A 23,934-nucleotide genomic window follows, 5' to 3' on the forward strand; every position below is an offset into this window, starting at 1 on the left:
TATTTTCCAGGTATCGGTATCTCTTTGTGTAAATTTCCATCTTCAGTGATCTACTTCTGGACCTTGCCTTTTCCTCCAGTTTGAAAGTTGTTGTTTGGTATGTTCAACTCATTCACGCTTATTGCAGATGCTATTATATTCGGGCTGGAAACTGCCATTTTGTCCTGTGTTTTTCTATTTATCATACTTTTTGTTTTTCTTTTATGTTTCATTGGGCAGATCACATTTTTTTTCTTTTTTTTTTTTTAAGTCTCCAGTGTTTAGATCACGCTGAGGCATCTAATTCCTGATATCTCTATTTTAACGTGGAGAATTTAACTACGAGTTCAAGGGCCTTAAAACCACAACCAGTCTGGATTGAAGAAGCACGGCTGAAGAAGCAGAAAGTGAAGATGTTGAAGCCGCCGGTCCTGACTGTGTGCTCCCTCCAACAGGAGGGCAGGCGCGTAGACCCCACAAGGGGGCGCCGCAGAGCCCGGAGGCGGTAGAGGCGGCCATGGCGTCTCCAGGAGTTCCCCGCGGCGGCTCCCTAGGCCTTCTGGTCTGGCTCTTGTTCCTTCGGCCACAGCTCTGGGAGACAGGGCCGGCAAGGACTGGAGGTGGCTAGGCTGACTGCTGGACTAGGGCTGGGGGCTGGGGGCTGGGGGGCGGAAGCGGGAGCTGGGGATGGTGCCCTGGGCAGAGGCCGGTGCTGACGGGCCGCGCTCCAGGCCGCTCCTTTTTTCAGGTGAGGGTGCCAGACCCCAGCAGGATTCTGCAGTGAGCCGCGCAATCGCAGAGGCCCCCTCAGCTCCGGAACACCTGAAATCTGAGGAGGTTCCAACAGCTCCAGGGCTGCCTACACCCCCAGCGGCTGTTCTGCAGACCCCTCCTCCCTTTGGAGAGCGGTTTGTACAAGGTACTGCTTCTTTCTGCACAGGGCTCTACAGGCCCGCCTGGGAACTAGAGGCAGCACATTCCTGGCTGCCTGACTATCCTGGTGGGTTTGAGAGGAAACCTGTCTCTACCTCAGCCTTGAGGGGGGTGGGGCGCAGATGCAGATAGTGGTGGTGGAGGTGGAAGGTGGTGGAGGTATTAGAAGGGAGGCAGCAGCTTCACCTCCAGCCCCTCTTTTTACTGAGCCAAGGAGCATGTGGCCATCGGAAAATGAGGATAATTGGTGGGATGCCAGCCCCAGAGAGAAAGTGGCCCTGGCAAGTGAGCCTGCGGATCAACAATGAACACGTGTGCGGAGGCTCCCTCATTGCCCCGCAGTGGATTCTGACTGCAGCGCACTGCATATTTGGGTGAGTGTTTTCAGTTCTGGGCTTGGCCTGCTGCTCAGGCTGTGTGAAGTGGAGCCATTCCTGCCCCTTTCCTCTTCTTCGTCTGAAGAAGAGGCCACAGCCCCTAGTTTGTGTTCACTGTGAGTGCTACATGAGTTTTGCATTTCTACCAAGATCCCAGGTTCTGCTCCAGTGGTTGTGGGACCTCAGTTGGAGACCACTGACTCCAGTGCTTAGGGGTCTGCAAGGGGATGTGGTTTAGAGGGAGAAAAAGGCTGTCATGTATGCTAAGTCACTTCAGTCATATCCGACTCTGTGTGGCCCTATGCACTGTAGCCTAGCAGACTCATCTGTCCGTAGATTCTCCAGGCAAGCATACTGGAGTGGGTATCCACGTGCTCCTCCAGGGAATCTTCCAGACCTGGGGATCAAATCCGAGTCTCTTATGTCTCTTGCATTGGCAGGCAGATTCTTTACTGCTGAGCAACCTGGAAAGCCCTGATGGCTGTTGTAGGAGATGGGATCAGGATGAGAAGAACCTGGAAGGGGTGGGGGGGAGGAGTGTAGCCCCTGCAACATCTCTGTGAGGGGCATGTTCTCTTTCCACAGCTTTGAGGAATATACAGTGCGGATGGGAAGCGTATTGTTACATCCCCAATCGGGAATGGCCATTCCAGTTCAAGACATCGTTTGCCATAGCTTTTATGATGTTAGAACTTTGAGTAATGACATTGCCCTTGTTCTGCTGGCCCACTCTGTGAATTATTCTGCATTCATCCAGCCAGTGTGTCTCCCTGAAAAGAATTTTGAAGCGGAAGCTGGGACACGGTGCTGGGTGACTGGATGGGGCCGACAGACGGCAGATGGTGAGACTGGCAGGGCAGGATCTGAGGGGGAAGTCTGGTGCCCTGGGGTTGGCCTGCAGGCTGAGGGGAAGGACAGGGAGGCTGGTTCTCTACAGGTGGGCAAGGGAGGAGGTGGAGCGGAGGCTGCCTGGGAGTGACTGAAGTGTGCAGTAGGGATTCCTCCTGTTATGTTAGACCTGGGGGCGTGGGTCCCGGTATGGTGGGTTCTTTCCAGGGCAGACTTCAGCTCCAGTATGATGAGGTATCTGCCAGTCAGAGCTGTCCTGCTCTGGAATTACCTGCCAGGTGGGGAGGGAGCTTCTTGTGCCTGGGATGTAGGTCTAGCCAGAGCAGCCCTGTTGGTGAGTCTGTAAGGCCTCCTATGTGGGAGGAGGCTGGGTTGGTACCCGTGGGCACTGCCTGTCCCGGAGTCTGTGACCCTGCCCTGTATAGACACCTGTCCCTGCTACTGCTGATGCTCAGAGTGACGACATTCGCTTTTGTATCAGGCCTTAGAAGAAGCCTTGTCTCTGTGTCCTGATATGTTCCTCCTTCTGACTTGGCTTTGCTTGTTACCTTGTCTGCTCCCCATGTCAGCAGTTGGCCTCAGGTCCTTCTGTGTTAAATGGGACAAAACCCACTGTCCTTCCTTCTGTTAGAAGAAAGGAGTGTGAATGCATTGATCAAGACCCAGAATGTGGGACTTCCTTGCAGTCCAGTGGTTAAGACCCCACGCTTCCACTCCAGGGGTTGCAGGTTTGATCCATGGTTAGGGAGTTAAGATCCTGCATGCTGCACAGTGCAGCCAAAAAACTCAAACAAACAAAAAAGACTCAGAATGAGACCTGGGGGTCCCGTTCTATTCTACTCAAGCAAACGTTTTATTTCTGAGTTGTCTTTCTGTAGCCAGAGTGCTGCCAGAAAATCTTCAGGAGACTGACCAAATCCTTCTTCGCCACACGTTTTGTAATGCGAAATTGCAGACAGAGTTAGGATATCGTCGCATGTTAGTTCGAAAAGGGATGATCTGTGGCTATCACGAAGATCTTAAAAGCCCCTGCAAGGTGAGTTGATGGGTCCCTTGTCAGCTCTGTATTGAGGCTGTGCAGTTTACTCATTCCTCAGTAGCAGGGCCTGGGTTATTTCCTGCCTCCTCTTTCAGCCTTTACTTAAGGAGATTCAGGGGAGAACCCCTCAAGACACCTCTAGCAAGCCTGGCCTGTTCCTCCAGTAGGGAGCAGCTGTCCCATCCTGGGGGTGTTGCCAGGGTGTGGTGAAGTTAGGGGTGATGATAATCATGTAGTTCCTGTAACTGAGTTCTTTCTATTTGCACTTCCTGTGCCAGTGTGAGCATTTACCCACGTGAGCTCAGTTTCCCAGCTCACAACCCTGCCACCTAGACTTCTACATCTTATTATACAGATGTGGGCCCTCCAGAGACATAAGTTCCAGGTCCCCCTGGGAGTGCCTGTAGGAGCCCTGGGCCCACAGCCTCCCCTCTGCCCCGAGCAGCCTTCCTGAGCAGGGGACAGGGGACAGGTCTCAGAGGATGAGGGTCTGGATTCTGGCAAGAGGAGAACATCACTGGTGGGAGAGGGAGCAGTGAGTCCGAGGCTCCAGGTCTGAAGCACTGGGCTTGTTTCGGGAGTGGGTTTCAGGTCTGGAGCAATGAGGAGGCCGGTGTGGCCAGAGTAGGGGCTGGAGTCAGAATGTGTGGCTGGGGTGCAGAGCTGCGTTTCTTAGTTCTGTCCAGGCAGGCCCGTGGGCCAGGAGTTTGGTTTTCATCATGTGGGCAATGGTGCTGAGCCCCAGGCGGGACCTGGGCTGGTGGGGGTGCGTAAAGGGGTTGTATTTGAGATTGTGTCACCACTTCGTGGTGACCGACTACATGTGAGGATGGGGGTGAGGGAGTGCTTGAGGAGGACTCTGGGTTTATGATGAGCTGGTTAGTGAGGGGTCTACCAGAACAGAGTGGAGGAAGGGAGTGCAGTGTGTGTGTCAGCTGGGGGTTCAGCAAGCCTGGATGTGTCTGGAGAGAGGGGCCGCCGGTAGAGGATGTAGTTGGATGTGTGGGTTTAGGGCGGGGAGAGAGTTTGGGTGACTCCAGAGGTGAGGACTCTGGAGCCCCCTTGCTGGAATGATAGAGAGTTTCACAGCTGGGGAAGGCCCAGGACTGAGCAGTGGAATAGATTCTGGCCTTAGAGCCCGAGAAGGGCTCTGGAAGCTACTCACAGTGCCAGGGGATGCCCCTTTAGTTGCTGGGTAACGGGAGGTTTGGAGAGGGGCAGGGGCAGGGGAGGGTTACAGGCATTGAAGGAGAATTTGAGTATATTTCGGCAGGACTGATGTCCAGGGCTTACTGGCCTTATAGCTCCTGTGGGTTCCTGAGCACCTGAGGAGCAGTAGTATTTCTCAGATGATGTTAAAGTATTCAGCTCTCAAATGTCTTTCAAGGAAACCTGGGCCTGCTAGGTACCTGGGGAAGGACCTTGGTGACACTTGCAAGGTCCCTAGTGCCTTGCTAGAGGTCAGCCTTTTTTGATGATGATCCCCTTCCATTCTTGTTTCTTTTTTTTTTTTCCTCCAGGGAGATTCTGGGGGTCCCCTGGTCTGTGAGTTTAATGACACCTGGGTCCAGGTGGGGATTGTGAGTTGGGGCGTTGCCTGTGGTCGCAGTGAATTGCCTGTAGTTTACACAGAAGTTAGCTCGTACAAGGACTGGATCGTTGATCACATCATTAAGGTGTCCTCTTGTGCCTCAGCTGGATTCTTTGTCCTGTCACTGTCTCTGGTGTTGCCCCTGGGCACCCTAGTGACCCTGTGATCACGGTGGTCCACGTTCCCCCCTATTTCTGAGTCTCTGACCTCCCACTACTACTCAGTGCCATTTCCTCCATTCCATTTGGGATCCACTGACCCTGTGGATCCACATGACAGAGAGTGGCAGCAAGGAAGGAACCCTGGAAGTTTCCTAGTCTGCTGTTCCAGGCACCGGCATTGCCCATGCCTACCCCTTCGCTGTGCTCTGCCTGCCGGGAAGGAGTGGGTGAAACCATTCCAGCTGGATGGACAGCAACTTGCCAGGTGATGCTTCATGATTCTTTATCTACATCTGGGCATCCTCTAACAAAGAAGAGACATCATCAACAGTGCGACAGCATTAGACCTGACACTTTATCAAACCAGTCTGCGTGGTGATTGTTAGGAGAGACTGAGGAGGCCTCATCATGTCCACTTCTAACTCAGTTGTCTGGGTTGGCAGAAGGTCCCCTGCTGCCCACTGCAGATCCCAGTCCCCATCCCCTGCCACACAAATCCTCCTGGGGCAACTCAGTCTTGGAACCCCCTTCTCAATGCTCCAGCGGCCACATCCAGGCTCATCCCAAGTTGTGTTGAGGCAGTTATGGAGTATGGAGATTTCTGATGTCAGCTGAATAAATGTTTGTTCTTTTGTGTTCTGATGCTCTTCTCTCCTTGCAGTTGTGGGGTTGCATATGACATTCTCTGTAGAAAACTAGCTTCTCATTTGGCTAAGAAACTATTCATGGTTCTCATTAAGCCCTTGAGGGGGAGGTGAGTCCACACCTACTCATTGATGAGTCTAGGAATGGTTTTATTTAGCAGGTTCCTGCTCCCTGTACTCCTATTATACTTACCAGCATGTCTGTGGGGAGCTTTGTACCCTAATTTCATAGCCTTTATAGCTTAGACTAGAGAATCAAGAGAGACCAGAACTGGGAGTAAAACTTACTCAAGCAGGGGCATGAGTAATATTATTCCTCCTCCCCTGCTTCTGCTTGCTGCTTACTTCCACTTTATCACCAAAGGTCTGCATTCCCATCAGTTCAGTTCAGTTCAGTTGCTCAGTCGTGTCCGACTCTTTGAGACCCCATGGACCACAGCATGCCACGCCTCCCTGTCTATTACCAGCTCCCGGAGTTTCCTCAAACTTGTGTCCTTTGAGTCGGTGATGCCATCCAGCCATCTCATCCTCTATCATCCCCTTCTCCTCTCACCTTCAATCGTTCCCAGCATCAGGGTCTTTTCAAATGAGTCAGCTCTTTGCACCAGGTGGCTAAAGTATTGGAGTTTCAGCTTCAACATCAGTTCTTCCAATGAACATTCAGGACTGATTTTCTTTAGGATAGACTGGTTGGATCTCCTTGCAGTCCAAGGGACTCTCAAGAGTCTTCTCCAACACCACAGTTCAAAAGAATCAACTCTTTGGCGCTCAGCTTTCTTTATAGTCCAACTCTCACATCCATACCTGACTACTGGAAAAACCATAGCCTTGACTAGACAGACCTTTGTTGGCAAAGTAATGTCTCTGCTTTTTAATATGCTGTCTAGGTTAGTTGTAACTTTTCTTCCAAGGAGTAAGTGTCTTTTTATTTCATGGCTGCAGTCACCATTTGCAGTGATTTTGGAGCCCCAAAGAATAAAGTCTGCCACTGCTTCCACTGTTTCTCCATCTATTTGCCATGAAGTGGGACTGGATGCCATGATCTTTGTTTTCTGAATGTTGAGCTTTAAGCCAACCTTTTCACTCTCCTTTTTCACTTTCATCAGGAGGCTCTTCAGTTCTTTACTTTCTGCCATAAGGGTGGTGTCATCTGCATATCTGAGGTTATTGATATTTCTCCCAGCAATCTTGATTCCAGCTTGTGCTTCATCCAGCCCAGCGTTTCTCATGATGTACTCTGCATATAAGTTAAATAAGCACGGTGACAATATATAGCCTTGATGTACTCCTTTTCCTATCTGGAACCAGTCTGTTGTTCCATGTCCAATTCTAACTGTTGCTTCCTGACCTGAATACGGATTTCTCAAGAGGAAGGTCAGGTGGTCTGCTATTCCCATCTCTTTCAGAATTTTCCACAGTTTATTGTGATCCACACAGTCAAAGGCTTTGGCATAGTCAATAAAGCAGAAATTAAAGCAGAAATAGATGTTTTTCTGGAACTCTCTTGCTTTTTCGATGATCCAGCGGATGTTGGCAATTTGATCTTTGGTTCCTCTGCCTTTTCTTTTCTTTTTTCTTTTTTCCTCTGCCTTTTCTAAAACCAGCTTGAACATCTGGAAGTTCATGGTTCACATATTGTTGAAGCCTGGCTTGGAGAATTTTGAGCATTACTTTGCTAGCGTGTGAGATGAGTGCAATTGTGCAGTAGTTTAAGCATTCTTTGGCATTGCCTTTCTTAGGGACTGGAATGAAAACTGACCTTTTCCAGTCCTGTGGCCACTGCTGAGTTTTCCAAATTTGCTGGCATATTGAGTGCAGCACTTTCACAGCATCATTTCATGGCAAATAGACGGAGAAACAGTGGAAACAGTGACAGGCTTTATTTTTTGGGGCTCCACAATCACTGCAGATGGTTACTGCAGCCATGAAATTAAAAGACGCTTGCTCCTTGGAAGAAAAGTTATGACCAACCTAGACAGCATATTAAAAAGCAGAGACATTACTTTGCCAACAAAGGTCTGTCTAGTCAAAGCTATGGTTTTTCCAGAAGTCATGTATGGATGTGAGAGTTAGACTATAAAGAAAGCTGAGTGTGGAAGAATTGATGCTTTTGAACTGTGGTGTTGGAGAAGACTCTTGAGGGTCCCTTGGACAGTAAGGATATCCAATCAGTCCATCCTAAAGGAAATCAGTCCTGAATATTCATTGGAAGGACTGATGCTGAAGCTGAAACTCCAATACTTTGGCCACCTGATGTGAAGAACTGACTTATTTTAAAAGACCCTGATGCTGGGAAAGATTGAAGGCGGGAGGAGAAGGGGATGATGGAGGATGAGATGGTTGGATGGCATCACCCACTCAATCCACATGAGTTTGAGTAAACTCCAGAGTTGGTGATGGACAGGGAGGCCTGGCGTGCTGCAGTCCATGGGGTCGCAGAGAGTCAGATACGACTGAGCAACTGAACTGATGTAAATCAGTGAAGTTAAAACATAGCCTCACACTGTACAGAAAAGTAAAATGGCTTAAAGACCTAATTATAAGACATAACACCATAAAACTCCTACAAGAGAACACAGGCAGAACTCACTCACAGGAAGCTGTGGTACATATACACCATGGAATACTACTCAGCCATTAAAAAGAATTCATTTGAATCACTTCTAATGAGATGGATGAAACTATAGCCCATTATACAGAGTGAAGTAAGCCAGAAAGATAAAGACCAATACAGTATACTAATGCATATATATGGAATTTAGAAAGATGGTAATGATAACCCTATATGCAAAACAGAAAAAGAGACACAGATGTACAGAACAGACTTTTGGACTCTGTGGGAGAAGGCGAGGGTGGGATGTTTTGAGAGAACAGCATCAAAACATGTACATTATCTAGGGTGAAACAGATCACCAGCCCAGGCTGGATGCATGAGACAAGTGCTCGGGCCTGGTGCACTGGGAAGACCCAGAGGAATCGGGTGGAGAGGGAGGTGGGAGGGGGGATCGGGATGGGGAATACATGTAAATCCATGGCTGATTCATGTCAATGTATGACAAAAACCACTACAATATTGTAAAGTAATTAGCCTCCAACTAGTAAAAATAAATAGAAAAAATGGGAACAATAAAAAAAATAGATGAACAGTAAGGTCCTACTTTATAACACAGGGAACTGTATTCAATATCCTTTAATAAACCATGATGGAAAAGACTGTGTATACCTGCATAACTGAATCACTGTTCAGTGTACCAAATGCTAACACAACATTGTAAATCAACTATACTTCAGCTAAAAGAAAACCTGCTCTAAAATACCTCCTAAATAAAGAATGAACCACCCCATAAATCTAGAGTTCTTATATCCTTCAAAAAAAAAATAAATCATACCAATATTTTCTTTGATCATTCTCCCAAGGCAATAAAAATAAAAGCAAAAATAAGCAAATGGGACCTAAGGAAACTTACAAGTTTTTGCACAGCAAAGGAAACCAAAAACAAAATGAAAGACAGCCCACTGACTGGGAGAATATATTTGCAAATGATATGACTGACAAGGGCTTAATTTCCAAAATATACAAACAGCTCATATAACTCAACAGAGAAAACAACCCAATCGAAAAATGCGCAGAAGACCTACATGGACATTTCTCCAAAGAAGACATACTGATGGCCAACAGGCACAAGAAAAGATGCTGAATGTCAGCATCTTTAATTAGTAGAAAAACACAAATCGAAACTACAGTGAGGTATCACCTCACACCAGTGAGAATGACCATTATAAAAAAAATACATAAATAAATGCTGGAGAGGATGTGGAGAAAAGGGAACCTTCCTACAATGTTGGTGGGAATATAAAGTGATGCAGCCACTATGGAAAACAATATGGAGGGTCCCCAAAAAGCTAAAAATAGATTTGCCATAATGATTCAGTAGTCCCACTTCTGGTCATATACATGGATGAAACTATAATTTAAAAAGATAATGCACACCCCTATGTTCATAGCAGCACTATCCACAATAGCCAAGACATGGAAACAATGTAAATGTCCATCAACAGATGAATGGATAAGAAGACATGGTACATACATATGATGGATTACTACTCAGCCATGAAAAAGAACAAAATAATGCCATTTGCAGTATGATAGATGGACCTCAAGATGATTATATTAAGTGAAGTTAAGTCAGAAGAAGACAAATACCAAATGATATCACTTATATGTGGAATCTAAAATATGACACAAATGAACATATTTATGAATCAGAAACAGGCTAACAGACACAGAGAACAGACTTGTGGTTGCCAAGGAGGGGTGAGGGAGGGATAGATCCAGAGTTTGGGATTAGCAGATGCAAATAATTATATATAGAATGGATAAACACGCAGACTTTTTACCAGCTGAGCCACCATGGACGCCCAAGAATACTGGAGTGGGTAGCCTATTCCTTCTCCAGCAGTCTTCCCAATGAGGAATCAAAGCAGGATCTCCTGCATTGCAGGCAAATTCTTTACCAACTGAGCTATCAGGGAATCCACTGTATAGCACAGGAAATATATTTAATGTCCTATGATAAGCCATATATTAAAAAAAAAGAAAAAGAATGCATCTATATAATCTCTGTACTCAGTCACTTGAGTCATGTCTGACTCTGTGACCCCATGGACTGTAGCTCACCAGGCTCCTCTGTCCATGGGATTCTCCAGACAAGAGTATTGGAGTGGGTTGCCATGTCCTCAGGGGATCTTCCTGACCCAGGGACTGAACCCGTGTTTCTGTGTCTCCTGCATTACAGGTGGATTCTTAACCCACTGAGCCACCTGGGATACCCCATATAATCTATATATCTATATAAATAAGTAACTTTGCTGTACAGCAGAAATTAATGTAACATTGTAAATCAACTATACCTCAATAAAATAAAAAGAAGTCACTGAATATTCACGGGTTAACAAAATAAATTCAACTTCTTGTTCCTATATCATCCCAATCAGGTGTTCTTGGTTAGCAGGTGGCTTTTCTCTATGACTCCTCTCAGCCCTGTGGTTCATGCTTACCCACCTCAGAATTCCCTGGAAGGCTTGTTAAACTACAAATAACTGATTCCACTCCCAGAGTTTTAGGTCCTGTAGGCTTGGGTAGGTCTTAGGAATGTACATCTCTGAACAAGTTCCCAGGTGCTGCTCCTGCTGCTTTGTGGACCGCACTTGGAGAGCCACCACTCTGCATCACACACATCAACACAGCAGAGAAGTCAATCTTCTCTTCACTGCCTTTGCATAGAAGTGGCACATGTCACTTCTCCTCATGTCCTATTAGTGGAACTCATACTCTGGACCACTGCAGATGCTAGGGTGCAGAATGTGGTTCCCAGAGCTGGGTCCCCCACACTTGACAGAAGCAGCAGGAATCTTGATTGTCATCTCCCAATCCTGGATACACCAAGCAGATCCAAAAACAGCATTCTTCTACAAATCTTCCTGTGAAAGCCCAAGGTTTCATATCCGCCACCATTTCTTTCAGTTTCTAGCATCCCACTGGTGGTTTGTGAAAGTGTATGAACGCCTGTCTTAGGTCTCCCCCAAGATCTCTTGTTCAAGTCTTAGGTCCAGCTTAAATGTCACTTTTATAAGGACATCTTCCCTGATTCCCTAGCCTTAGTGTTCTTTTCTGGTGCTTTCTACCTCTTTCCAGAGTCTCAAAACAACATAAACTGAGAAACTCTTCAATGCAAGGGAAACATGGTTGTGATCAGAGACTGGACGACATGTCGCCAACACCAGTCTGGGGATTTGGATGTGCCTTCACTGGCCAGGTTTGGAGGTACAGTCACCAACTTAAGGCACTTGAGGATACTTCCATGGTACCGGCCACTGCGGAGGCAACGAGAGGCCGAAGGCTCCGCAGCCATCTTCACGGAGCCCGCAGGAGGTGGGCATACGTGTTGCCGAGTGTTCATGATTCCAGGGGCACCATCGCGCCTCATCGACGTTATCACGTGCTGGACGGGCCGTCACGTGTCTGAAGCTCCGTCATGTGCGTCAAGTGCGGGTGACGTCGTCGCAGCGTCCGCGGTTCACGCGAGCCGCCGCTGCCGCCGCTAGAGGCCGCCTCAGGGGCCTTATGGCCGTCTCGTTGTCCTGCCTTAGCGCAGGCCTTGCAGCCTCGAGGCCGTTAGGCCTGAGCCGCAGCTTCCTGCTGCTGCTACTGCTGCTGCTGAACTCGGGTGAGGGTGGCGTCTGTTCCGCGCCGCTCCCGCTCCCGGTCTTCCCCGACGCTGCCCTTCTCCAACCCGCAGTAGAGGCCGGGACGGGCCCTACGCCGCCGGCCAGCCCGGAGTCCCTTCTCCTCTACTGAGCCTTCGGGCCTCTCTCAGGGCGGTTCCTGTGTTCCAGGGCTCGCAAACTCCCGCCCTCTCTGCGTCTACCCTTAGGCCCGCCAGCCCTGCAGCCTCCTGAGGCCTTGTGGTGCCAGGGGAGTCATCCCTGCGTTGAGGGCTAAGCTCATGGCCTCCACACTTAAACCAGTGTTGCCTACTTCACTTTCTTCTCAGACCCTCTGTTCTTCAGAGGGTGCCTCACTAGCAGTGCCTTCCTTCCCTCAGGAAACGCAGGCCCTCAGGTGCTGTCTCCCTTGACTCCTTCAGCCCCGGGGGCCCCTCCAAACCTGACTGTTACCCTTTCTTTAGAAATTGGAGACAGGCCTCCTGTTCAAGGTCAACCTGCTCACCCCTGCTCTGGACTCTGGGCCCTCCATCTGCTCTCATTGATCTGTATCCTCTCCCTTTCTATTTACTGTGTTTCTTCACCCTGTCTCATCCCCTCACTGCTAGATTTCTCGAAGTAAGTTTTCACTTCATCTTTCCTTCGGGTGCTTCCTCACTTCTCACTTAATCTTTAGCCCGTTCCTGGCATGTCTTTGCCCTGTCATCCCTGACCTTTACACTCCTCCCTCTTTGATTTTCTCTAATCCTTCTGCTTCTCTCAGGCCGTGCCTCTGATTCTCCTCTACATCAGAGTGACTCCCGTGCTCTTTTGTGTTCCTCCCAAGCCCCCCATGTTCTGTTCATCCCTGACTTATTGGTGTTCCCAGAAGTCTTGTCTGGGTTCCCTCTTCACTGCTCTCTGAGTGAACTCACTTGCCCTGGGTGTTGAGCTGCAGGTGCCATTTATGTGATGGTCCTTCAGGAAACAATGTGCCTGGATGCACAGCAACATACTGGGCATCTGTTCTAGAAGGACCTAGAGCCATCACAGCTCCTTGGGTTCCAAAGTTGAGATCCTCTTCTTCTGATAAACTAGGTTCTCTTAATCTGTCCTCTTACTCAGTGGATAGTAGTCATTCTTCTCTAAAATCAGAAATTGGAGAGTTATCCCTAGACTCAGCTATCTTCCTTAGTCCCACATCCAGCTCATCAAGTCTTTTGCCACTGCCATTCAGCTCTACTCATTTATAGCCTGGCTTCTGCCGAGTCTTTCATGGAATCTTACTGCAGTTCAACCTTTTCACCTTCCTATCTAATCTGCATACTGCCTTCACAATACAAGCCTGACCAGGTCACACCTCCATTGGTCTCCCTTCTCCCGGAGTCTCACCCAGGCTTCTTGACCTGACTTATGAAGGCACTTCTGATTGACCCCTGACTTTCTTCCCCTGGCGTCATTTCTTGCCATCACAGGCTTTGTCCTTTATCCTCTAGAGTCTCCAGCTTGCACCATGATGTTTCTTTCATAAAAAAATGTCATTGTCACTTTTCATTTCTGTTTTACTCTCTCATCTTTAAGATCTGGCACAATAACCCCTCTTTCCAGAATCCTCTCTAACTCTCTGTCTTCTGGGCTTACCTGACACATGGGGCCTTGTCCCCACATTGATCTCATATGCGTGACTGTGTGTTTACTTGTGACTTCTCTGCTGGACAATCTGCTCCTCAAGAGCAAATATAGGATGTGTCTGTCTGATACACCTCTGTCCCCAACCCCCAGCCCCTGGGCCTTGGACTCCAGGGCTGGAAACAGAGTGGGAGATTAGGAAATAATTGGTGAAGGATTGAATGAACTAATGAAAAGTGTACTTCTTCATTGTCATCCTGTTACAATGTCTTATTTCATCTCTGTTCCCCATTTCTCCTCCAGGTTACAAAGGAGACAGCACCAAACCAGGTGGGTAGGGTAAGACCCTGCCTCAAGAAAACCTTGGATCCTGGGAGGGTATATTCTGAAGAGGGTCACAGATATAGTGTTTCTGGGTCTATAGGAAGCAGAAATTCAGTGTAAATGGCCTGCTTTCTAAAGAACAGCCTGTGCCTGCCAGGAAGTACAGACTCAACAATGCACAATGAAAGGGTATCTGGACCTCCTATGGGAATGCAGAGCCTCTTTAAGTTCAAGTCAGGCTGTATCCCATCAGGGAACATGCCCAGGAAGAAACCTTTTGAGCTCTGAACTGTTCATTTGCAGATGGAGCCTCTTGGGCCTTATGGAAGTGTCTGCAGAGCCTGGCTTTTCTGGGATCTTCCTGTCTTTTTCCTTAGACTTTTCCTTAGACTTTAAGGGTGGAGGGTTGTGTTGTTCATAGGTTTCCATTGTCACAGGTGCACCCCAATTTATTGTGAACTGTTATTTTTTCTCTTATCTTTGCCCCACCCCTATTCCTTCTCTTCACTCTCCTCCCAACCTTTCTTGTATGTTCAATGCATATCTTTGTATTTTGGTATAAATACATATTGTGGTTTTGTGTGCATGTATTTTTAACTTACATAAACAGTATGTGCTCTAGATCTCTTTCTGTTTCCTCCTCTTTTCATTTAGCTCCATTTAAAAAAATTTTCCTTGGAAATAATTTTAAACGTACAAAAGACTGAAAATAGTACAAGGAACACACACATATACATGATTTTTTTCAGAATCAGTTGAGAGTAGCATACCACTCTATCTCCGAATACTCTGATGTGTATTTTTTAAGGATATTCTCTTAGGTTATCACAGTATAATGTATGAATTTCAAAAATTTACATTGATACCATATTTTTATCTACTGTCCATATTCTAATTGAGTCAGCCCTCTGCATTCCTATCAGCAGTTTGTGAAGGTGTATTTATTGTTACAGACCTCCCACCCCTTGGCTTCATCCAGGTTTTGCCTATCTAATATTTTAAAAAACTGACTCTTTAGTTTAATTGATATTTTTCTCATTACTAATGAGCATGTCTCATTGTGCTTTTGGCCTCTTGAATTTCCTCTTCTGATAAATTGATTGTCCTTATTCCTTTGTACATAGTCTATTGTTCTTTTTTCTTGATGATTTCCTAGAGTTCTTTGTATATTCCTAACAAAAGCATTGATTTTAGACATTGCAGATATTACCTACTAATCTGTCATCTGTCTGTTAACCTTGTTCCTGGGGTCAAAAATCCTTGATTTTTATGTAATCATGTTAATCAGTTTAATGCTTTTATGGGTTGTGGTTTGAGGTTTGTTTAAAGAGTCCTTTTCCATCCCAATGTCACATGTTTGGCTGTTAACTTTACAGTTTTACCTCCAAGGTCTTCAAGTACTACCAGAGAAGAATTGAGTTTTGTTTTTATTTATTTTATAGTGAGCCAGTTTTCCCAGCACCATCTGCTCAACAACCCATCATTTACTCAGATTGTGGTAGCTCCTTTATTTGCATTAAGTTCCTGTATCCTGAAGAACAATTTCAAGTTCCCTGTTCTTTTTTTGGGGTCCACTTGTCTGTCCTTGTCAGTACCACAGTTTTTGTTACTATGGTTTTGATGTGTGCCTTAGTATCTGCTGGGACAAGTATCCCTTCTTTGCTCTACTTTATGGACCTTTGTTTTTCTATTTCAATTTTCAAGTAAGTTTATCAAATTTCTTAAAAATTCAAACTGAGAAAGTGACTTTACAGATTAATTTTGGGAAGAATTGCATCTGAAGTATTTAGTTATTCTATTTAAAAACAATGGGTCCTCCATTTATGCCAGTCATCTTCAGTGTCCTTTATTAGAGTTTAAAATGTATTACCACAGACATCTTCCTTAGTGTTGAATACTTGAATTCCAGGGTATTTTATACTTTTTAGCTATAAAATGTATCTTATTTTGAATATAGTTGTGCTATATTCAGGTTGGTTGGGGTAGAGAAATGTTGCTGATTTTACAAATCAACTATTGAAGTATTATATACATGCACACAAAAAGTGCACAAATTGTGTGCCCAGCTCATGAAATGATCACACAGTGAATGCATCTGTGCGGTCTCCACCCAGTCAGGAAGTGGAGTGGTACCAGCGCCCAGAAGCTCCCTTCTCTCTTCCCAATCACTTCCTTTGCCCTCCTCCCACAAAGTATCATTACTCCTGGCTTCTGAAAGTATAATTTTTTTGGTCTGTTCTTTAATGTTGTATTATGTTTCCTGTAGGTTTGTGGCATGTTACTTTTATAAATAAGGATTTTCTTTCTGTTCCTAATTTGCTAAAGTAAGAGTTTGTTTTGTTTTTTAGTCATAAAGCTGTGTTGAATTTTTGAAATGCCTTTTTCTATATCTGTTGAGAAAAGTACATGATTTTTCCTTAGAGAAAAGAGCTGTTTATGTGGAGAATACACCAAGAGTGCTTCCACTGTGGACTGCCCTTGTGCCCTGGGACAATCTCTACACGATCATGGTTCATTATTTTAAAAAATATAATATCAGCTAGTATTTTATTTACAAGTTTGCACGTATGTTCACATTCATACAGTCATACAACTTGATTGTTGAAACTACTTGCAAACTAACAAGTGTGTAAGCTGTGAGTGGGAGGCCTCTGTTGGCTCCATGCTGGGGCTTTTTCTTGAATCGTCTATGTAAAGATTTCTGACATAGAAGTCTGGAGATTTTCTTGACTCTGAGTAGTATGGGGACAGAGGCCTTTTGCATTTAAGAGATGCAGAAAACCTTTTAGGAACATGGCCTTAGGCCATAAGAAAATGCATTTCCTATCTTGGGACTCCTTTTCTGCTTCTCCCTTGTTTTGAACTTCTGTGCTTTCTGCTCCCTGTGTGTCTCAGTGTCTCTCTCCTCCTCCTGTTGTGTCTCTGTTTTGATGCTTTTTATCTCTGTTATTGTCTCATTTTCTCTCCAGCTCAGTGCCTTTGGGTAGGCCTCTGCGCTTCTCTCACCTTTAGTTTCCCCTTCTTTGAAATGGAAGCAAGTCCCTGAGTTTACAGCCTTGTGCAAATTCCCCTGGGGGCATCTTGGTCTTAGTCATCCTTAGCCTCCTCTTTGTGGCCACTGTATCTCCCTGGCACACTTGTTCCTGAAGCTTGTGGCCAACCTTGGTGGCCGAAGAATTTGGACATGTCCCGCCATTGGCCCTGGGAAGTGAGCCTCCGAGTGGAAAATGAGCACGTGTGTGGAGGGGCCCTCATTGACCTCAACTGGGTGGTGACTGCTGCCCACTGCATCCAAGGGTGAGTATCGCTTCTGGAGACCCAAGACTGTAAAGAACCCAGCCTAGACTCCTTGTTTCCTCTGTGAAATAGTGTGGGAGTATAGGAGGTTGGGGGAGTGGGAAGGGATGTCCAGAATAGGAGAGAGTCACTCTCATGATCTCACAGAGGCCAGGGAACTGAGCCAGGGCAGGAACCCGAGCTACAGAGACTATCCTAGCCAGGGCAACAGGCAAACCCAGCATACACCCCACCCCTCACACACATGAGACCCTGCATGCATGCTAATAACTGCACGCTTAAACACACAACACATAGACCAGGCCACTTGATCAGCTCGACTGATGAATGAGGAGGCAGTCATATCTCTGACCCTGAGGACCCCCAGGCTGGATGGGCAGGATGGAGTGGGCAGGGCAAATCAGGCAGGACTTCTGCTAACGGGAGCATCCTTGGTGAAGGTAGGAGCATAGTGTTGCTTGAGAACCTGACATCCACCAGATGGGGCTCTGTGTCTCCTGTAGCACAAAAGAGTATTCAGTACTTCTTGGCACCTCCAAGCTGATGCCCCCGAATGCCACGAGAACCATCTTGATCCCTGTGAGGGACATCATTATGCATCCCAAGTACTGGGGCCGGACCTTCATCATGGGTGATGTGGCCCTTCTCCAACTTCATAGTCCTGTCATCATCACCAAGTATGTGCAGCCCATCTGCCTTCCGGAGCCCAACTACAGCCTGAAGGTTGGGACACAGTGCTGGGTAACTGGCTGGGGCCAGGTTAAACAGCGCTTCTCAGGTAAGGAGGAAGGGGTTGGGGCTGAGGTATGGCACCCCAGGGGGTACACTCCATTCTGTTGGGGTCTTGCCTGCTGAGCCCCTTCATGGTGCCTCTCATGAAGCTGTTACCTCTGACCCCTGGTTCTTTGGATGTGTTAGGATTGCTCCTCACATGAGAAGTGTTGCCATGGTTTACACCGTTGCACTTGCTGTGGGCCCTTCATGTAGACCTAGGAAAGCCAGATCATTTGCTTCTTTCAGAAGCTTAGAGTTAGGGATTCATAAATTCATTCACTTATTCGTTCACCTGACAAATGTCAACGTTCAGGCATCTGCCACGTGCCAGACCCTTGGCACTGAGGCTGTATGTCCTGCCTCTTGGGAACTTATAACTGAGTGTGGGTAGAGGCCCAGACTCACAGGGAAAGAGGCAGAGACTTTGTCAGGTGATCATGAGAGTAAGTCAGGAGGAGTGTGGGATGAGCTCTGGGCAGAAGGTCTGCCCAGAGGTGCAGAGGTGTGCCTGAGGTGCCAGAAGGAGGAGTGAGTGTCAATCAGGTGGCAGAGGGCACAGCCAGTACAAAGCTCAGAGGCTGGAGAGAAGCAGCGTGGTGTTGGGGTCAGCGTGTAGTTGGGGTCCCAACTACAATGGGAGTAGTTGCGCTGAAACTTGTATTGTATCCTGCTTGGCTCAAAAGCAAAAGATTCCCAGAGAAAAGGATTTTGGAGTAGAGCTTTAGAGAGTTAGGTGCTTGTCAGACATGGTCCACACCACGGGGGAAGGGCCAAGTGAAGGAGGGCCTGGAGACGTGAAGGGCTGTGGCCAAGTCTTGATGCTGGAGGTGACAAGACCCTGGGAAGAGGCAGGGTTGAGTGGAATGAGGAGTCAGTTCTCACCCCACTGGACTCCTCCACAGCCAACTCCACGCTGGCCCCAGATCTGCAGGAGGCCGAGGTGTTTATCATGGACAACAAGAAGTGTGACCAGATTTACCGCAAGAAGTCCCGCATCCCCCGCGTTGTCCCCCTTGTGCTGGGGGATATGATTTGTGCCACCAATTACAGAGAAGACTTGTGCTCTGTGAGTTTCTGGGAGGTTCTGGTGGCTGTCCTTTGGTTGGGATGACTCCAGATGGGGGGGCAGGTCCCCAGGGAAGGGTTTGCTTGGCCTCCCTCTTTGTCATCATCATCAGGCAGAGCCCTTCTCCCATCTTCCTTCTCTGTGACTTTGATTTTTGCCTGATATTCTGGGATGGGGTCCTCAACTGAGGAGTGAAGGAAGATTCCAGGTAGTGAGATCCTCAAGGATTGAAACAAGCTTCCAAGCAGAACTCAGAGGGTGGGCATTCTGGGTCCCCTAGTCCCTTGGGCCCCAGCTGGGCTGGGAGCCTCCATCACTCCTTTCTCTTTGCCTAGGGGGATTCTGGGGGCCCATTGGCTTGTGAAGTCGAGGGCAGATGGATTCTTGCTGGGGTGTTGTCCTGGGAAAAGGCCTGCGCCAAAGTACATAATCCGGGCGTGTATACCCGTATCACCAAATACAGCAGATGGATCAAGAAGCAAATAAGCAATGGGATTCTCTCAGTTCCCTGCACCTCTGCCTGGCTGCTACTCCTGTTCTGGCTGCTGCAGCCCCAGATGGGCCCCTGATCTTCACTCTCCCTTCTCCGTGCTTTGCCTTTGCTGAATGAGGCCAGACCAAGATTAGATCAAGGTCATGGATCTGTATTCAACAAGAGTCAAGATGGGGAAAAAGTGGCCCTTGGAACTGAGTCTAGCTTTGGCCTCCTAGTGGGGAGGGAAGTGGTGGATGACTAAGCCTTGAGTGACCAGGAGAAAGGAAGTGTGGCCTAGAAGTGCTCTGGAATTGGGGACCAGGGTAACAGGGATTAAATTTGTGAAAACATAAACTGACTCTCTTCTCTTTTCTGGGTGGCCCTGGGGATTGGGGATTGGTGGGTGGGCAGGACCTCCTGGAATTAATTCTCAGGAGGCTTCCCAGAGTGGAGACTGTTGGTTTTTGCTAAGCCACTTGTGCTGGGGCTTTGGGAAAAGGCCTGGGCCTGAGGCATCAGTTTTCTCAACTGTAAAGTGGGCGTGACGGGAGCAACTGAGACATGCACTGTAGGTGACAGTAGGAAGGATCTGTCGTGCTCCAAAATCAGCTTGCTTTTTTTTTATAACTGGCATATAAAAGATTGATTACAAAAGTCCTGTTCCTATATTTTTTTAAAATTAAAAATAATTAAAAGCAATAACTGATGTTTGGTTGTGATTTACCAAAAAAAATTCAGAAATACACATAAAGATTCCCCCTTGCTCATTAACCCCCCACCAGTAATGCTGCTCCCCTCCTCCAAAGTAATCATTGTTAGCATCCTTAAAATATATCAATGATTTTTTAAGCAATTAGACACATATATATTGTTAATAACCTACATTAAAAAAAAACTATATGCCTTGAAAACCTTTCTATGTCAATACCCAGAGCTATTCATAATTTTACATTATTTCATGTGTACCATGTGAATGTGTGTATATCATTTAACCAGCACCAGGTTTTAGGTAGTTTCTGAACTTGTCTGCATTGCAGAGTGTTGCCGTGAATGTATTCCTGCACACTTGGGGATGGAGTGGGGGAGGAGACACACTGCAGTATGTCTGCAACTGTCTTCCTAGGAGTGTACTCAGGGGAGGACCATCAAAGGAAACACAAATGTAGTAATTTTGGAAGAATACTATTTGTATGATTTACTCCTCCCAAAGGCTGAACAAGTGTACATTTATACCTTTAGTATACAAGAATGAATATTTCTTCTTTTTTACTAAAAATAGATACTATTAATTTTCAAAAATTTTGCCTATCCAGTGGTAGAAAGTTATATCATTGCTGTTTTAATTTGCATTTCCTTGATTGGAAGAATACCTTTTCATGTGTTTATTGAAAAAAAGGCACATCTTTCCCTTAATAAAACCTTTGCTCATATGCCTATTTTGGTAATTAAGTTGTTTATCTTTTTCTCATGGAAGGTCTTTCTCTTTTGTGAATATTTTTTTTGTTGTTGTTGTTCAGTTGCTAAGTCATATCCGACTCTTTGCCACCTCATGGACTGCAGTCTGCCAGGCTTCCCTGTCCTTCACTATCTTCCGGAGCTTGCTCCAACTCATGTCCATTGAGTTGGTGATGCGGTCCAGCCATCTCATCCTCTGTCACCCCCTTCTCCTCTTGCCCTCAATCTTTCCCAGCATCAGGGTATTTTCCAGTGAGTCGACTCTGAATATTTAGCGTTTTAAAGAATTATTCATTTATTTATGATTGTGCTGGGCCTTCATTGCTGTGCACGGGCTTTCTCTAGTTTATATGAGCAGGGGCTACTCTTTGTTGTGGTGCAAGGGCTTCTCTTGCAATGGTTTCCCTTGGTGAGGAGCACAGGCTCTAGGCGCATGGGCTTCAGTAGTTGTGGTGCTCAGGCAAACTTGCTCTGTGGCATATGGAATCTTCCCAAACCAGGGATTGAACCTGTGTCTCCTGCTTTGGCAGGCGGATTCTTATCCACTGTACCACCAGGAAAGTCCTGAATATTAAGTTTTTGTCAATTACTTTACAAATATTTTCCCCAGTTGCTGCCTCTTATCTTTTAGAAATATGTAGAATAGAAGGGTAATCCTCCTGTAAAGACTTCAAAAATTATTATTGAATGAAGTCAGTCAGTCTTTATTTTCTTTAAGAATTTTGGGGCTTGCTTAACTTGGCCTATTCCACCTCCATATTATAAAGCTGTATTCACATATTTGATATTTTGATAAATTTGTTTTTTATGTGTAACTAATCCATTTGAAATTTGTTTATGTATAGTGTAAGGTCAACCTCTAACACTATTTACTGTAGAGTCCATCCTTTTCCTGCTGATTTGAATGTCCACATTTATAATAACAAAATTCCAATATATTTGTGGGTAGATTTTTTAAAAATCTCTGTATTTCCCACTAATCTGTCTGTTCCTGGGCTAATGCTGTACTGTGTCAACCAGCTTCATGTTATGTTTTGTTAAATGGTAGCAAAAGCTATCTTCTTAAAAAAAAAAAAAGCTTAATCTACAAAGTTTGCCTTTCTTATAAACTTTATAATCTGTCAGTTTTCATTAAAATTTTTTCTTTAATATTTTTCATTAAGAATATTATTGGTATTTGAATTAAAATTAAATGCACAGAATAATTTTAAGAAGATTGTCATTTTTACAGTATTGAGTTCCTAACCAGGAATGTAGTATATGCTTCCATTTATTCAGCTCTTCTATTCATGGATGTCTGGGAAAATACTGAGTTTATTTCTGAGTAGTTTACAAGTTTTGATTATGTTTTTTAGGAATGGTATCTTTTCCATTACATTTATAAAACTCCATGTATTAGGTATTTTAAAGCTGTTGATGGATTAAAAGCACAATGATCTTGATTCCTGGTCATCTTGCACAACTGTGTATTTAATTCAGTAGTTTTTCAGTGATTCTCTTGGCTTATTTTGGGGTAATCAAATTACCTAAAATGGTCACAGCTACCTCTTGTCTTTTTTTAAATTCACACCATTTATTTCTTTTGCTAGCTCCTTGCTGGAGACTCTAGAACAATATGAATTAGTAGCAATAATGGTGGGAGTATATGTGCTGAATTCTTCTTTTATTCATTTCATAGATACTTATTGGGACTTCCCTCTGTGTGAGGCACTGTTTTGGGCCCTGGTGACACAGTTGTGAGCTATTAAGATATTATTTTTATTAAATCTGTTTACATAATGAAATACATTACTAGATTTCCACTAGATTGCTTAGGTAAATTTATAATATTCTCTGGATTCATTTTTCTACCGTTTTGTTTAGAATTTTTGTGCCAGTGTTGGACTGGCCTACAGTTTTCTTTTTTGTTCCACTCTTGGTACCATTACTGTCAGTTCAGTTCAGTTCAGTCGCTCAGTTGTGTCCGACTCTTTGTGACCCCAGGAATCACAGCATACCAGGCCTCCCTGTCCATCACCAACTCCCGGAGTCTACTCAAACTCATGCCCATCGAGTTGGTGATGCCATCCAGCCATCTCATCCTCTGTCATCCCCTTCTCCTCCTGCCCCTAATCCCTCCCAGCATCTGGGTCTTTTTCAGTGAGTCAGCTCTTCGCATGAGGTGGCCAAAGTATTGGAGTTTCAGCTTCAGCATCAGTCCTTCCAATGAACACCCAGGACTGATCTCCTCTAGGATGGACTGGTTGGATCTCCTTGCAGTCCAAGGGACTCTCAAGAGTCTTCTCCAACACCACAGTTCAAAAGCATCAATTCTTTGGCGCTCTGCTTTCTTTAAAGTCCAACTCTCACATCCATACATGACCACTGGAAAAACCATAGCCTTGACTAGATGGACCTTTGTTGGCAAAGTAATGTCTCTGCTTTTTAATATGCTGTCTAGGTTGGTCATAACTTTCCTTCCAAAGCGTAAGCGTCTTTTAATTTCATGCTTGCAATCACCATCTGCAGTGGTTTTGGAGCCCAGAAAAATAAAGTCAGCCACTGTTTCCATTGTTGCCCCATCTATTTGCCATGAAGTGATGGGACCAGATGTCATGATCTTAGTTTTCTGAATGTTGAGCTTTAAACCACTTTTTCACTCTCCTCTGTCACTTTGATCAAGAGTCTCTTTAGTTCTTCACTTTTTGTCATAAGGGTGGTGTCATCAGCATATCTGAGGTTATTGATATTTCTCCCAGAAATCTTGATTCCAGCTTGTGCTTCCTCCAGCCCAGCATTTCTCATGATGTACTATGCATATAAGTTAAATAATCAGGGTGACAATATACAGCCTTGACATACTCCTTTTCCCATTTGGAACCAGTCTGTTGTTCCATGTCCAGTTCTAACTATTGCTTCCTGGCCTGCATACAGGTTTCTCAAGAGGCAGGTCAGGTGGCCTAGTATGTCCATCTCTTTCAGAATTACTTCATGGCAAATAGATGGGGAAACAGTGGAATCAGTAACAGACTTTATTTTTTTGGACTCCAAAATCACTGCAGATGGTGACTGCGGCCATGAAATTAAAAGACGCTTGCTCCTTGGAAGAAAAGTTATGACCAACCTAGACAGCATATTAAAAAGCAGAGACATTACTT

The 23,934-nt window shown here is 45.7% G+C and overlaps 2 protein-coding genes across 5 annotated transcripts; both read left to right on the plus strand.

The window, feature by feature from the left end:
• Positions 1–274: 274 nt before the first annotated feature.
• Positions 275–5,571, plus strand: LOC122683025 (serine protease 44-like). Of its 3 annotated transcripts, none has more exons than XM_043886504.1 (6): positions 275–599; positions 728–898; positions 1,127–1,286; positions 1,875–2,131; positions 3,017–3,174; positions 4,698–5,571. In XM_043886504.1, the coding sequence occupies exons 1-6, from the start codon at positions 497–499 to the stop codon at positions 4,932–4,934; spliced, it is 1,086 nt and encodes a 361-aa protein (XP_043742439.1). In that variant the 5' UTR covers positions 275–496; the 3' UTR covers positions 4,935–5,571. The 3 variants fall into 3 exon arrangements, with proteins under 3 accessions (XP_043742439.1, XP_043742438.1, XP_043742441.1); XM_043886503.1 differs by having other exon boundaries at positions 5,048–5,571; XM_043886506.1 differs by lacking the exons at positions 3,017–3,174; positions 4,698–5,571 and having other exon boundaries at positions 2,047–2,844.
• A 6,068-nt stretch (positions 5,572–11,639) lies between these two features.
• LOC122683013 (serine protease 45) lies at positions 11,640–19,685 on the plus strand. Of its 2 annotated transcripts, none has more exons than XM_043886480.1 (6): positions 11,640–11,800; positions 13,710–13,736; positions 16,880–17,027; positions 17,531–17,805; positions 18,704–18,867; positions 19,203–19,685. In XM_043886480.1, the coding sequence occupies exons 1-6, from the start codon at positions 11,698–11,700 to the stop codon at positions 19,434–19,436; spliced, it is 951 nt and encodes a 316-aa protein (XP_043742415.1). In that variant the 5' UTR covers positions 11,640–11,697; the 3' UTR covers positions 19,437–19,685. The 2 variants fall into 2 exon arrangements, with proteins under 2 accessions (XP_043742415.1, XP_043742416.1); XM_043886481.1 differs by having other exon boundaries at positions 11,734–11,800; positions 16,700–17,027.
• The last annotated feature ends 4,249 nt before the right edge of the window (positions 19,686–23,934 follow it).

This window comes from Cervus elaphus, chromosome 24 (assembly GCF_910594005.1).
Source record: "Cervus elaphus chromosome 24, mCerEla1.1, whole genome shotgun sequence".
Lineage (NCBI taxonomy): Eukaryota > Metazoa > Chordata > Mammalia > Artiodactyla > Cervidae > Cervus > Cervus elaphus.